The sequence below is a fragment of the Annulohypoxylon maeteangense genome, assembly GCF_022496945.1.
Source record: "Annulohypoxylon maeteangense strain CBS 123835 unplaced genomic scaffold GGS22scaffold_5, whole genome shotgun sequence".
NCBI classification, from domain to species: Eukaryota; Fungi; Ascomycota; class Sordariomycetes; order Xylariales; family Hypoxylaceae; genus Annulohypoxylon; species Annulohypoxylon maeteangense.
Window position 1 is genome coordinate 1,864,975 of NW_025953252.1, and position 14,632 is coordinate 1,879,606.

General features: G+C 44.6%; 5 protein-coding genes across 5 annotated transcripts; 3 read left to right on the forward strand and 2 right to left on the reverse strand.

The window, feature by feature from the left end:
• Positions 1-1,633: 1,633 nt before the first annotated feature.
• Positions 1,634-3,187, forward strand: GGS22DRAFT_187089 (Presilphiperfolan-8-beta-ol synthase; the record flags this gene model as incomplete). The annotated part of the gene is made up of 8 exons (XM_047964544.1): positions 1,634-1,860; positions 1,930-2,056; positions 2,120-2,138; positions 2,198-2,365; positions 2,419-2,671; positions 2,732-2,765; positions 2,838-3,055; positions 3,112-3,187. 8 exons carry the CDS (start codon positions 1,634-1,636, stop codon positions 3,185-3,187), a joined length of 1,122 nt encoding a protein of 373 aa, XP_047820846.1.
• Positions 3,188-3,701: 514 nt separating this feature from the next.
• Positions 3,702-5,374, reverse strand: GGS22DRAFT_120465 (uncharacterized protein). The gene is made up of 2 exons (XM_047958212.1): positions 5,218-5,374; positions 3,702-5,093 (listed from the first exon to the last, which is right to left on the reverse strand). The coding sequence occupies exon 2, from the start codon at positions 5,029-5,031 to the stop codon at positions 3,715-3,717; it is 1,317 nt and encodes a 438-aa protein (XP_047820847.1). The 5' UTR covers positions 5,032-5,093; positions 5,218-5,374; the 3' UTR covers positions 3,702-3,714.
• A 2,426-nt stretch (positions 5,375-7,800) lies between these two features.
• Positions 7,801-8,982, forward strand: GGS22DRAFT_187091 (oxidoreductase; the record flags this gene model as incomplete). The annotated part of the gene is made up of 5 exons (XM_047964545.1): positions 7,801-7,837; positions 7,902-8,149; positions 8,205-8,370; positions 8,530-8,643; positions 8,729-8,982. 5 exons carry the CDS (start codon positions 7,801-7,803, stop codon positions 8,980-8,982), a joined length of 819 nt encoding a protein of 272 aa, XP_047820848.1.
• A 386-nt stretch (positions 8,983-9,368) lies between these two features.
• GGS22DRAFT_187092 (uncharacterized protein) lies at positions 9,369-11,003 on the reverse strand (the record flags this gene model as incomplete). The annotated part of the gene is made up of 1 exon (XM_047964546.1): positions 9,369-11,003. One exon carries the CDS (start codon positions 11,001-11,003, stop codon positions 9,369-9,371), a length of 1,635 nt encoding a protein of 544 aa, XP_047820849.1.
• Positions 11,004-12,437: 1,434 nt separating this feature from the next.
• GGS22DRAFT_199340 (uncharacterized protein) lies at positions 12,438-14,292 on the forward strand (the record flags this gene model as incomplete). The annotated part of the gene is made up of 6 exons (XM_047966278.1): positions 12,438-13,070; positions 13,151-13,382; positions 13,451-13,867; positions 13,942-14,049; positions 14,112-14,170; positions 14,236-14,292. The coding sequence occupies 6 exons, from the start codon at positions 12,438-12,440 to the stop codon at positions 14,290-14,292; spliced, it is 1,506 nt and encodes a 501-aa protein (XP_047820850.1).
• Between the last annotated feature and the right edge of the window lie 340 nt (positions 14,293-14,632).

Consider the following 14,632-nt stretch of genomic DNA (forward strand, 5'->3'; position numbering starts at 1 on the left):
AGGTATGTATCTAAAATGGGTTACTAGTTAGTGGTGTTCCAGAGGGCTAATCAATGTCTACTAGATATCTAGGTAGGTAATAGCTATTCGAAGGGTGAATTGATGATAATCGCTACTCACACGAACCAAATGACTCTCATAAGGCATCGTTTGATTGCTATCACTATCGTGAGTGGCCCTACAAAGTGACTAAGCAGAAAGTTTCAGGACCATCACGGTGGAAAGAAGCACCGGGCTATTATTCTCTTTACCATCGAAAGTAACACGATGTACTAAAACAACGATCTAAATATGTTGCTCTCATAGGGAAGGCTGAGGAAATTTCGAGATAGAGTACCGGGGCAACACTGCCAGTGCAAATCTATAGGCTGAGATTACAGCGATAGTTGATCGAAGAGAGACGAATACTCGAGGACAGAGAATTGAAGAAAGTTCGCCCATATCTTGGCCATGTCTTGCGGCCGAGAAGAACACCCGCCAATCTCCATCGTAGGTGATGTTGTTCTTATGTAGGTAGTCTTCCGGTGGGCTAGCCGCGGGTGGTCCGTCCGATCAGCTCGGGGTTTGGTCCATCAGACGCTCGGTCTGTTGGGCGTGCTAGTGGCCGGTCCCGGCATATTCCGCAGGTATGATGTGACTTTAGGCAGTAAGTCTGAGCTTGTCGCCCAACCACGTCACTGCTTCCACCTTGGCTAGGTCCAGATCGTGACAAGGCTTGTTGTTCTCTGAGCCAAGGCTCCGATCACCAACCTGGTCAGCGCGGAAGACTAGCTAGCCCCATAGATTGTTACCAATTTAGGTAATTTCCTGTTTCTATCTCGTATAACGATGGTGACTGATGGCACAGCTCCCGTCATCCGGCCAAGTCATCTTAATTTACCTAGGTATGCAAGTAGTAAGTATGTATCAAATACGGTATAAATAGATATCAAGGTAGAGAAGTGATCGTCTTCCACGATGTGACGGGATGGGTGGGTAGGCTATGCCTAAACTGGTTGACACCCTAGCAAAAGATCGGCAGACAGGGGGCTTAGCTTACTATTGGAAGTCGGGAATTGGGTCAATTCGATATTCTGCAGGGTCCTAATGCGTAAATTAAACTGGCTAAATAGGTACCTGGACAGATATAATTCTATTATTCACTAATACAGTATATCATACTCCATACTTGCACACCTAGGCGGCTAGGTAATGAGAATGATTTGGTGAGATGGCGGCACCTGAGACGTTGTCAACTTATGAAGCTCTATCTGTGGGCTTCATAAAATCGGGAATTGCCTTTTGGAATTCAGAACAGCGTGTCTACCTATTCGTACACGATGTGATCGTTTCTGGATCAAGCATGTAAGATACTACCGACTCCATAGCTCTTGGCGGTTTTATAGTATTTGACGAAAAGGTGAATTATGGGAAATGCATACTTGGTATGGATTCACGACCCAGTGGATGAGGCCATCTTACTATTTCGGGCAATGTCCTATCGCCACGATGGCTTTGCATAAGTCATAGTGGATAATAGAGTCGAATGGTGATTTTTTTTTATAAAGCCAGCACCTTAGCACTTAGAAATTCAATAACACCAATTCATCCAACAACATTCACCTTCCAACTTCCAAATATCCAATCCATCACTATGGCTCCCAGCATCATCGAAAACTCGCCTGAGGCTTCCCCTGTGGAGCAGGAGTATTGTACTTTGGCACAGTTTAAGCCGAAGTCAGCTCCCAAGCCAGTCATGCAACCAAAGGAGAGACGCTCCGTTCGAATTCCAGACCTGTTCTCTTCCATAATGTCCCCCAGGCCAGTGGTGAACCCCCACTACTTTAAGGTCAAAGTCGACGGCGAAAGATGGATTGCAAAGTAACAACTTCCCGTTGAACCCAAGTATTACCAATGAACTCCACATAGTTGAGGCTAACATGATCCAAGGCTCATGAAATGGGATCAAAAAATGATTGCGATGAACACAAGGGTAGATTTTTGCTACCTTGCCTCCTTATGGGCTCCGACAGCCGACGAAGCGGCGCTACGTGTTGTACTTGATTGGGCTCATTGGGTATGTTTCCCTTTCTTATCTATTTGATCTGATAATAATGAAATTTGCTAACGGATGATTTAGGTATTCCTCTTTGATGACCGTATGTAAAACCATTCGACGATGCTTCCATGCAGCTTACTAACAGCCCCACCCTCGTAGAATTTGATGAGGGTCACTTAAAGGATGATCCCGCGGCGGCACAGGATGAGGTCAACCAGACTATGGCCATCATGGAGGAAGGTGCGGCGTTGATAAGCCCGGAAGAAAACCCGATTCGCCATGTATTCCAGACCTGCTGGTTACGGGTAAAGGAGAACTCAACTCCAGGTATGTTTCGAGTAAATCGATGCGATTCCGATTTATGGCTAAATGAGAAACAGAATTTCAACAGCGGTACAAGAACCAACACAGGGGATTCTTCGACCAACTTGTGGTACAAGTCCAGAAAGAGTCGATAGGAGAGTCCCTGAGTATGGATGTGCAGACATTCCTAGAGGTCCGTAGGGGAACGGTTGGGGCCTCCCCTGCTATTGCACTCGCAGAATACGGGGCAGGAGTCAATCTCCCGGAACACGTTTATTCCCACCCAGCTCTACAGGAAATTGTCCATATATCAGTGGACCTTGTACTTCTGTGAGTGTCAAATGACCTTCCAGTGTGTTGTGTTGTGCTGTCGCTAACATGAAAGCCTAGGGTTAATGATGTCTTGTCATTCCGAAAAGACCTGGTAAGTCTCCCTGTTGGAGAAAGACCGATAAATATGTTATATGTCCAATCCGCTAACATCAGTCTTTATTAGAATTTGGGTGTCGACCATAACTTGATCGCAGCCCTGATGTCGCAGGATAGGACACTCCAGCAAGCTGTTGATGAAATCGGTTCCATGCTCGACAATTGCTACAGGCGATGGTATACTGCACTTGCTCAAACACCCGTCTACGGAGAAGAAATAGATCTTGCGGTACTCAAATTTGCGGAGGCCTGCCGCTGCACAGCTGTTGGCAATTTGCATTGGGGGTAAGTTTATTCTTGAAGCGAACTGATTCATGGAAATTTACTAACCAATCGAACAGCTTTAAAACAGGCCGATACCTTGGCTCAGATGGCGGCGATGTAAAGGAGACACGCATCCTGTATCTTCCAGGTTAAGAAGTGTTCCTGTATTGGGGCTGAAATCCCTGTCCTGTTGACAACCGCCACGCTACATTCTCCAGGGTCTCTAAAACTCTTCAAAGGAATTCTTAAAAAGGGGTTTAGACTTGACTAGGAAATATTGCGCGGTAAAGTTAGCAACCAGAAGTTCTATTTATGGGTTCGAGAACGGTTTCTACGGGAGTTGTGTCATTTTAGAGATCATTTGGCTCAGGTAGAGTCACATCAGGAGTACTTGGGGTCTTATACAGTATATGAATATCTACTACTACATACTTGCTTCTATGTGTCTGAGTGAAAGTTTCCTGGGTCTCATAGATTACTAGGCAGGTACCTACCTATTAGGTACTAGTATTAGCACTGGCTAATAACGTCTCGTGCTAATTAGTACCTAGCAGGTAATCATGCCGTCCATGATGTGTTTGTAGGGGCTTATTACCTAGGAAGGTATCGAGAGGCAGGTATTAGGTACCTGTCATGCAAACGAATTACGCAAATGAAGATTAATATGGTCAATATTCTGTCTAATAACTACATAGATGGAACGGATTTATTATATTCCCTAGGAATGCCACGCTGCTCAAGTCCTCCAGAATCCTTTTCAGGTCAGCCTCGAGGCTTCTTAATCCATATCTCTTGATCTTGTCATTCCACCTGTGTATGTATGCGCCCAAAGTCTGGGTCCTGATCTGCAAGAGCAGCTTCAAAATCATCTGCACGTCTATGGGATCGACAAGTTCGAATGCGCCAATTTTGGAAATCCGAGCGCCTAGCCCTTGTCGATCCCCGTTTCTCGCAGGTGTTTGGATCCCTAATTGGCGGGGGATTGACCTCTCGGAGATATCGAGAGGAGATCTACCATGTTCTCCTATCCCATCCGCTGCAAGACTGAGGAGTAGCTTCGCCAGCTGTTCAACGACGAGCAAGAGGAGAAATGCTAAGTCTTGCGATAAAATGCACGCTAATGGGCAGTTTTCGGCGATTCGTAGCTGGGTCATTGACTTTTCGAAAAGGGCCAGGAAATTCTCGATTTTGACATAGTTGAATGTAACATCGTCAGTCCTCATCCCGGAATGAATTCCGGACCCGCCGCCACAGGACCAACTTCGAAGGATAGATAAAGACGAGGTCATCGCCTGCAGGCACTTGCATTGAGAAGTGGACCCTCGGGCACCAGCTGCAGATATCCAGCCGTTAAGGTCGGGGAATGATTCGCACTCGGTAGGTTTGGTACCCGCTGCATCGTTTCCACCAATTATGTCGTCCCCTGATCCTGGGAAGCGAGAGGGCGATGTTTCGCACATCGCACCATTGCCCAAAGCTCCTTCGGGTTCCAGCAGGGGGATGCGGAGGGGATCTGGGGACGTTGACGGTGGAGTCGCTACCAAGTCAATGGGTGGCCGAATCGGTTCCGTCGCCGTGGGATTGCCCTGCAGCTGTAACCAGCTCTCGAAGTCGAGGCCAAGAAGATCATCGGCCACGAAATGTGATTCATCACCGCTCGACGGACCCGGCGGAGAAGTGCCTGACGTGTCGGAGTGGTGATTATCTGAGGATTCCGAAACGGCTCCGATCGATGGTATACTCTTGTGATTTCTTTCTTTCCTTTCTAGAGGCTGACTACTTCGATTCTGGCGTTGATTCTGGTTGCTGGTGTATAAGCAGGGCTTCAAAAGGCGTTTGCACCGGTCGCATTTTTTGCCGTCCAGTCTTCCGCTGCACCTTACTCTAGAGACGCGACATTCTTTGCAGGCCGATCCCCTCCCATATCTTCCCTGGTCGGCACGGAACTCGGCAGCTGGTGATTTTTCTCCTCTGTTGAAGGAGAAGATTCCGTACATATCAAAGTAATAGGTTAGAATAGGTAATCAATCTTGAGACAGCAAAAGTCTAGCCTATGCACCTATAGACTATAGTGTCAATAATATTTATGGAATTACCTACATTAGAATTAGGTCGACCAAGGGTAGTTAAGGGTTGGTAGTCTAGTACCTGACCGCCATTTGCAAAATAGATACGCCACATACCTACATATCTTGGTATTTTTTGATTCCACAATTGAATTCTAGGCCGCAGGACCGTCTAGGTTTCCGAACATTCTGAATGACTGGTAGCGATGAATTTAGAACATGACGTCTATGTAGCTTAATCTTAAGTAACGCAATAGTGCCCCAATCCTTCAAGAGTCAGCCTGCCGGCTTCATACGTGTAAGAGGCGTTCGTTAGAAAAGTTAGTTTAAACCCACTTAGCGCGCGCCCGCGCCTCTCGCTTGTGGTGCCGAGATTAATTAAAGATGGCGGCTCATACCCGATGCCTGCTCGCTGTCACCTACCTTAAATAGTATGTATCTATAGGCTATCATACCACATCGATAACAAGCCCATTGCCGCCAATGTCACGTCAAAAAGGAGAGAATAATAGAATCCCTAGCAGCTTAGGTTAGTAGATAGTAAGAAACCTAAAAGCTTGCTGCAGATTTAGACCGAAAACCGGCAGCCAAGACTGAAGCCGCCTAGGTAGCTGTCGTGTAAGGCTAGGCGTACCGTATCATCTCCCGTCCCCACCATATTAGCTAGCGACGTCATAAGGCTGGCCATGGGTATGTAAAAGAAGTTAAACCTACCAAAAGTCGCATCAATTGTTATTCTTTTAATACCTACTAGGTAAGTAGATACTTCATAGTATGAATGAATTGCACACACCCAGGTACTAGGGACTTAATAACTGTGCAAGATATTAAAAGATGTTTAGTTAACAATCTTTCATTCTTCCTTTTTTTAAGTCGCATTCTTATTATGCTAGGTCCTTTTAAGGTTACCCCAGTTCCGAGTGAGCGGAACCTCCTTAGTACCTCTATTAATGTCCAGGTAAGTGCATTCCTAGTGGATATGTCGGCACTTGCTGTTTGGTATTACGGACTTTGCCGTCGTGCCTTTCCCACTCGGACGTTATGATACCACACCTGGTTTAAGGTTGTCCACTTTAAGGCCACTTAATGGGACCACGCTCACCTTGAAGATAATGGTTAAAAACCTTACGTTCTCTATATTCTCGGTATTTTCAAAGTGTGCTTACGTAATTAGAATGTATTTACGAAATGGTATCATGTGATTATGTAATATTATCATAAAGTTGAAATAACTTCTTCAGGATATGATTTATTATCATATGATATATTTACACAGATCCAACTTAATAACAGCCAATGATATGCATTTGCCCCGAATGCAACAACTTTCCTAATAAGTATTAAAAGTTGAAGTGCAACAAGGATGTGAGGATGTGTCATGTGATGCCCCTCGAGGCCAACATGTCTGCTTATTCAGCCACATGCACTTTGTAAGATATTACAATATTCATGCGCTTCACAAAGGTATAATCTTGCCAATTGATTTAGCTCATTGAGTGCTATGTACCTACTTATCCTTGGTATTATATACGAAGATTCGGGCCAAAATTTTGGAACATGTCTTACTTACCTACCTAATGTGTGATTAGATAATCAATTACTTCAAACTAGTATCCTAAGTCTAGGCCAAAAGCAGAGGGCCTGATAGTGATCTATCCGCTATGTGTTAGTGGATGACCGCCAAGGTTCAAGTCTTCAGGGCTCCACTTAGGGCGCTTAGCCACTAAAGAGAAAAACGCCACACGGTATTAAGATATTCCAATTTACACGTCTTTAGGCCATCAGTGTTCAGCAATTTTTAATGCGACCACGACGCCGAGATATCGACTAGCAACAATAACCATCAATCAATGTTTAAGGTCGACTCGACAAAAAATACCAACAAATCCAGGAAAATAGAACGTCAAGTCCCTACCGTTTCAACGATCAATGTTAGCTTAGATCAGCATGGATTTCTTCTTATCTTCACGTTTATTCCGTAGCATTTGACCTTTACTTCTACCTTGTCACCCACCCGGCCCCTCAATGGACTTGGGATAGTTGAGCAGTTTATTATTAGGCTATAGATTTGGGAGCGTTGGGCTGGAATCCGCAGCTTGTTCGAATCTGTATGGGTAACTAAACCAAATTGTTGGAGTAGTTAAGTTATAACTTGGAAGCCAGGGAGCAATATTTCGTATCCCTTGCAACGTGATCTTGGAAATGATATACAACTTGTTGGTGATAGGTCGAGTAGGTATACTGTTGGAAGATGAATACTCGTCGTCTATAAAGTATAACTAACATGAGGGTTTCAACCCCGCCCAATATGCCAATCCTCTTGGCGCCAGTTGTAAAGAACCAGAATTTGCAAGTCAACACAATGGTAGTAAGTTACCCCTCACATCGCAAGCAGCATTTTCTCTTTGTGCCCTATATCTAGTGCGTACTACGTGACACAGCAGTCTAAGTGCTGTGTAGGTCGGGTCCGAAGTCATGTTACACAAATTAGAGTATTGCCTAATAAATCATTGGCATGTGCGCTTTATCTTCCCTGGATTTCCTTTTTCAAAAGTGATTCTGTTAAGCCTGTTTTGAATCAGACGAATGAGCTACAGATTGATCATTTCTTCACATTTTAAGGCAGATATTGTTCCTAATTTCAGTCATCCTAAATCTGCATTCTTTCTTTCACTTGTCGGTCATACCTCTTCAGTGAAAATGGATGTCAACGGAATATCTTTAGTTGTTGGTGCCGGTATGTAACAGCTTCTAGCAATCGTGTCGACTGGACGTAAATCAATTTTAACAGGAATTTGTAGGCAGCGGTATTGGCCTTGAGACTGCCTTATTATTTGCAGAAAGAGGCGCAAAAGCTGTGGTGTTTGCAGACCAGGCATTTGGCGCAGCCTCTGAGGCTTCAGAGAAGAGCAAGTCCATAGCAACCGCTACAGATTACCAGACGATGGCTATAGCTGTTGACGTTCGGGATCGAGCATCCGTAAAGTCAATGGTGGAAGAAGTCATGAAACAGTTTGGCAGGCTAGATTATGCCGTCAATAGCGCCGGAGTTAGTAGATTCACCACCGCCACTCTCTCAAACTTATATTTATTTATCGTTCTAGACCGGAAGGAAAACTGAAGCTGATGTCACGAGTCTTGACGAATCTGAATATGACTTATTGCATGACATAAATGCAAAAGGCATTTTACATTGTCTCCAAGAAGAGATTGCCGTTATGAAGAATCAAGAGCCAGCTTATGTCGAAGGGCGTAATGGCCGTCGTAGTAGTGAGTAGCATCTAGAATCCTTTGTTGGCTCTTTCTGGCCTGCTTTGACACCTTTTATCCTTACCTTCAATGTATTTTTTCCCTAAAGTTTTGAACCCAAGGTCCTTGCTGTTGATCAAACATTCTAAAATGAGGATCTTCTAACTCTTAATGCTACAGTTGGACCCGGTTCTATTATAAACGTTACCTCTCTATCCTCATCAGTCTGCTCACCCAATTCTATCGCCTACACGGCTAGCAAGTTTGCTGCGAAGAGTATAATAAAGTGTGCTGGTAAGTTCAGTTGCCCTCTCCTAGTAGACAAAAGCAGAGCCCTATAAGAAGATCCATGGATATAGATGCTTATCCTAGCTTCTAGCCATCGAGAACCGAAGGTCCGGCCTCCGGATCAATGAGGTGTGTCCAGGCTATACCGACACGCCGATGTTGCGTCTAGGCATGAAGAGACAGCCTGAGATGATTGATCTTATCAAGAAAGCCATGCCGTTGGGTCGGGCGGCTACTCCTGAAGAAATTGCGAATGTCATCCATTTCTTGGCAAGTCCCGGAGCGAGCTTCGTTAATGGACAATCGATAATCGCCGACTCTGGGGTGTCGGCCTCTATCGTGTAAAGTTGTTAGTTACCTAGTAGCATGAGTGGTCTCTTTGTGCCGTTGAAGGTTACTGGGTACTGAAGTACCAAGGTCTAACTATGTAAGGTCAAAGATTTCGTATGTACAGTGCACACCATCAGATAAGCAATCGCCGTATACTGTATTAGGTTAGGTCAGAGCTCAGACCTAATACTGGTCAATCCGCCTATGACTCCACTGGAATATAGCGAGTATCCACTAAATTCCAAGGATGAAGCCACTGGGGAAGAATGATACACAGTACCATTATACTCGAGTTTACACTGTATCTACCCTTGACCAAATGTGCGAAATTTTTAACCCAGATCTTCGCAATGAAATACCTAATCTCGTAGTTTATTGAATACTACCTAGGTAATGTCCCATCAGAGCCCTAATGCGGCTAGCTTGTCGAGGTCTTTCTTGAAGTTTTTGGTTTTGAAATACTTCCAATGCTCTCCCGCAATTGTGTCAGTCAACTCCTCCTCATTTGGTCTGTCTACGGCCGACCTCCCATCATCTTCTGCGCTCCTCGGGAGTTGAACGCCTTGGCTCCACTTGAAAAAGTTATCCTTATCCCATATCTCTTTAACACGCCGCAACTCTTCACGATTATCCCCGAAATAAGCTCTCTCATGGGCGTTGGTACATATCGCCCCGTCGGGGAAATTGATGAACACAGCCTCTCCGTTTAGGGAAAGGGGCCTCAGCTTCTTCTTGACATTCCCTAAGAAGCGCCTCATTTCCCATTCCATCCATTTGTCCTCCCACTCTACTGTGATATAGGTATGATACACAGCTTCGCGCCAGAAGAATGCCGTATCCGAAGGTTTCTTCTCTCTCGCCTTCCCCCCTGAGTGAATCCAGGTGACTAAAAACTCAACCTGTTCTCCGGTGAAGCGATATCGGAAAGATTTCATTTCATCTCGTATGATAGAGGTGGCCTTTTCGACAACAGCCCTGTCATTCCTGAAAACGAAGGAGCTATAGATGCTGAAGGTCCTGTTGCTAGGAAACGCTCTTGTAGTTTCTTCTGACCACTGAGAAACGAGCGTCTCGTGGAGAAAACGAGTAGACTTCTCGGGTAAGGACCGTCGTTTGAGCTGCTGCGAAAGGTCTGAGTTTTGAATGTGGTCGTCAATGATTTTATCAAAATCGGGTTTACTCCCGTCATAATAAATCAAGAATCTTACTCCGTCGCCTAAGGGCCTTCGGAGGTCGCATATCCAAGTGCTATCGATGGTCATCAGTTTAGGCCATTCAGTTGTATAGAAATTGTTCATCGTAGCCATGAAGTCATCTGTCATCCCTGAGTTGGGGAACCACTGATATCTCCCCGCTACCACAATACCATCCTTACCGCGTAACTTGTGAACCTTTAGTTTCATATTCACCATGACACCAAAGTTACCACCGCCTGCACCACGCAGGGCCCAGAAGAGTCTGCCCTTATTCGACTTTGGGTCGTCGCTATCCTTAACAGTGACCAAGTTGCCATCTGCTGTGACCAGGGTAGCTTCTTTCAAGGTATCGCTTCCCATTCCAATACTTCTCGTGAATGGACCTAGACCTCCCCCAAGTATAAAGCCGCTAACCCCCACAAAGGGACATCTTCCGCCGTTAACGATATATCCATCGTGTTGTTCGTTAACCAACGTCTTGTAAACGTGACCCCACTGGCATCCAGCGTCTACATTGACAACTCTTGATTTTATATCAAGCTTGACTGTGTTCAACTTTCTCAGATCAAGTGAGATACCCCTGAAGGCTGTGGAGTGCCCCGCGTAAGAATGCCCCCCACCTTTGATGGTGATTTCGAGTTTATACGACCTTGCTTGTTTGATTATATTCTGGACTTGTAGAAATGTCTCCGGTTGTATCACGCATTCCGGTCTCGAGAAGCGGAATAGGAGATTCGGGGTCGCGACAGAACGCTCATACTCTTCTTCGCCACGCTCGTATACGGGAATTCCGCCAGCCTTCAGGAGCTTAACAGCCTTGTTCATAAGTTTTGAGGACATGACGTAAATGATACTAGGTGCTGCAGATATTCTTGTCCTTGAAATTAAGCAACTATTGGTTCATCAGAAGAGGTGGAAACCCAATCAATATCCATCCTGTTACAAGATAGAATATGTAAGGCTCTATTACTTTATTAACTGCGTTCATGAGTTAAATGAGTGGTGCGGAAATTTCAGTTAACTATATACGTGTCTCTGTCATGATGTTATCTTAGATTACCACGCCCAAATAAGGTAGATTCTACTTAAACACCGGCTTTCTAGTATAGACAAGGTTACGACTGACTATCTTGAAGCTCAGTATATGAGCGATAAACGCATTCAGATAATAGAATATCTCTTTTTTGTCATCCTTATCCACACCGGTCAACACCCTTTTGCGATGTAAGGTGACGGTGAATAAATCATATTGCTCGGTTTCATTTTCAAAAGCGAGCTGATATTTTCTCAAGTGGCCCCGATTGGTTTGCCGACAATTTATTCCCACCATAATGGACTTGTGGTCGTATTGGGTTGCAGAGGGGAGTGCTAATACTACTCAAGGTTTGACGAAATATCATGAATAAGGCAGATTTGGGCGAGGCCCTGAGAAGTATCTACTGGGTAGGCTACCTAGATAGGTAATCCGGTGACCAAGCTATGTCCAATACTACTTACCTAGTATCCAGTCATCTTTCACTTCACATAGGATATTAATATCATTGGTATCAAGCATAAAACTACCTACCTATGATTGCCTAAATGATAGCATGGTGTAACATTATAATAGAGCTGATAATTCCGTTTTCTTTTCTTTTGTATTCCCATGTCCTCCATTCATTGCATCATCGCTCAAACCCTTAATTCAGCCTCATATGTACATTTTTACATACCTAGGTACATACCTAGGTACTCGGCGTATGGATACCTTGGTACCTAGGTGTATATTTAAAGCATAAATACAATAAAACATAGGAACATTCTATAGCCTCGTGCGATGGCACGAGACACGTATACCTACCAGGTAGGCAACCTCTCATGAGAGCCCAGATGATAACGCACTGGTGTAAATTTACCTCGGCATTCGCACCATGAAACAATTTGAATATCCCTACCTCATTATGGGATGTAGAGAATTGGGCATGAATGTGACCGTGCTGCCCGACATGACCCCCTTGATGAATCTCAGCTTAGCTTCGATAAATATTTTGAGCCTCAATATTGGGGGTTTGCTGAAGCCTCTCGACTTGAACGTAGTTCCTGAAGTTCCCCAACTACCAGGTACTTATCTCATGCTAAGGGTTATAAGTAGGTACCTTACTTTACCATAGAGTAAACTGTTCAAAAAGATTACCTTGACAAGCTCAATTGCATACTTAGAATTACTGTCAAGTAGAAAGTTATCATATTTTACATGCTTTCCTCAAGTTCTCAGATTAACACGAAATTGCCATCATGGGAATCCACGAAGATGTTCGACACGGAATCGCGATCGGGGGTACACTAAAGTCCTACATCAGAAAGAACCCAAATATTCTTACCGAACAAGACCCGACAGAAGGTCTAACACCTCTAGCTGCAGCCGTAGTCGCGGGGCAGGCTGAACAAGTCAAACAGCTCCTCGATAAGGGTGCCGACGCAGATGCACGTTCCAGAAATGGCGAAACTCCGTTGCTCCTTGCCGCCTGGAAAACCAACAACAATCGCCCTCGAATCATCCAGCTGCTCCTGACGAAGACACATCCTGATTCAGTCGATGCGACCTGTACTATTGCAGATAAAAATACACCTTTGATGTTTGCTGTTACGAAGGGCGACCTAGAGTCTATAAGACTTTTACGGAAGGCAGGAGCCTCTATAGAGTTGGAGAATAATAGCGATCTAAACGCGGAAGAGATGGCTCATATGATAGGAGGTAAGGTGCCTCTTGCGCTTCACCCAGACACCGAGACATGGGCACTTGGAAAGCTCTCTAGTTCCGCCTTATCTTTCCTGCTCTCTGTGATTTCCTGGGTGAATATCCACGTCAACGGTATTGTTCGCCGGATATTTGGTCTGAACCCCACGCCCGACGAAGATATCGACAAGGTAAGAATTCAATCCTTGAATCTACATACTTACTAGACAGGTAGGTAAAGTAGAACAATCTCACTAATCCGGCATCATAGGAAATTGATATCCTTGAGGACCCTAGCGGGGAAGAGCTTATGGAAAGTATCGGTAAATTCGTCGACGAGAACCCCGTACTCGAACGTTTCTTCAAGGGCAAGGAAAACTATATAAAAGAGTTGGCACAAAGAGCAGTGGATCTAGAGAATGATACGAGCACGTGTTTGGGATGCAAAGAAACGCTACCTAAGACCATCAATGTATCCTTGCATCAACAAGTTTTGTATTGTGGTAGGTACTTCGAAGTCCAGGCTAAGGATACCTAAGGTTGCTATTCAAATCTAATAACTGATACATAGACGATAGCTCTTCTATGAGGAGAGAAGGCCGTTGGGAGTCTCAGAAGTGCCTCGTCGAGAGAATTACCAAGATCACCACACGAATCCTTCCCGAGTACGAAGGGGTCATGCTACGATTCATCAATCAGGATGTGGACCAGTCTTCCAACTTAAACTTAGAAGGGATCGGGAAAGTCCTCGAGTCTATTTCATGGAAGAAGGAAAAAAGTCACACACGGATTGGAACATACCTGAAAACCAAGATTCTCGAACCCTTAGTTTATAGCAAGCTCAACTCTGAGGGTGAGGCCCTCAACAGACCACTTCTCATTTCCGTAATCACCGATGGCATGCCTACTCAAGAGAGTCCCTCTGAGTTTGTGGAAGCGATATTAGAGTGTGGTGACAAGTTAGAACAGGCTGGGTACCCACGAAAGAGTATGCATTGATACATATTCCCCTGTCTTGCTAATAGTCTTGTCGTCTACTAACACTATTCTGTCACTATCTAGGTGTTAAATTCATGGTTGGCCAAGTCGGCTCAGGGAAAGATGCAGCAAATTTTCTTGATGGACTCAGAAGTAACAGTGAGATATCTGAAGTAGTATACTGCACTTCAGGTACGCCAAATATCCAACTTCTTGTTACCTTCATACCTTAGGTACCCACTGACACCTTCTAGATCAGCTGGATGTCAAATTCGCGGAATATCATGATAACGAATGGGATCTAGACCAATGGGTGAGCTTCTTTGGCTTCTCGCCTTACTACTAGTTTAGTTGTGCTAACATAAGTATCTTATCCAGCTGATTGAGACATTATTCTCGCCGATCAAGGATACTGACACGAAGAAAACTCAGTAAACATCACGAGACGAGTATGACATAAATCAGCTACGAGACCAAAGTCACAATAATTTACCCCTAGAGAATACCTAGATACGAGACAATGAGGATATGGTGGATTGAGATTGCGATAATACTCAAGTTTGGAGTGATGGGATGGGATGGTAGGATTTTATGGACTGGCGGCATACCTTTCCTTTGTTCTCATGGTCTCCTAGTAATCGTTCTTTAGTTGTATTCCGGCGTTCATCTTCATATTGAATTTGCAATAATTCTAACTACTAGATACTAGGTACCTACCTATTTAATTAGTCGCTCGTGTATATCTAAGATCAATACCTCCAGTTGTTTTAAGATT

Bases quoted from the DNA above. Each gene is read 5' to 3' on its own strand.
- GGS22DRAFT_120465 (XM_047958212.1), bottom strand. From the start codon at position 5,031: ATGTACGGAATCTTCTCCTTCAACAGAGGAGAAAAATCACCAGCTGCC.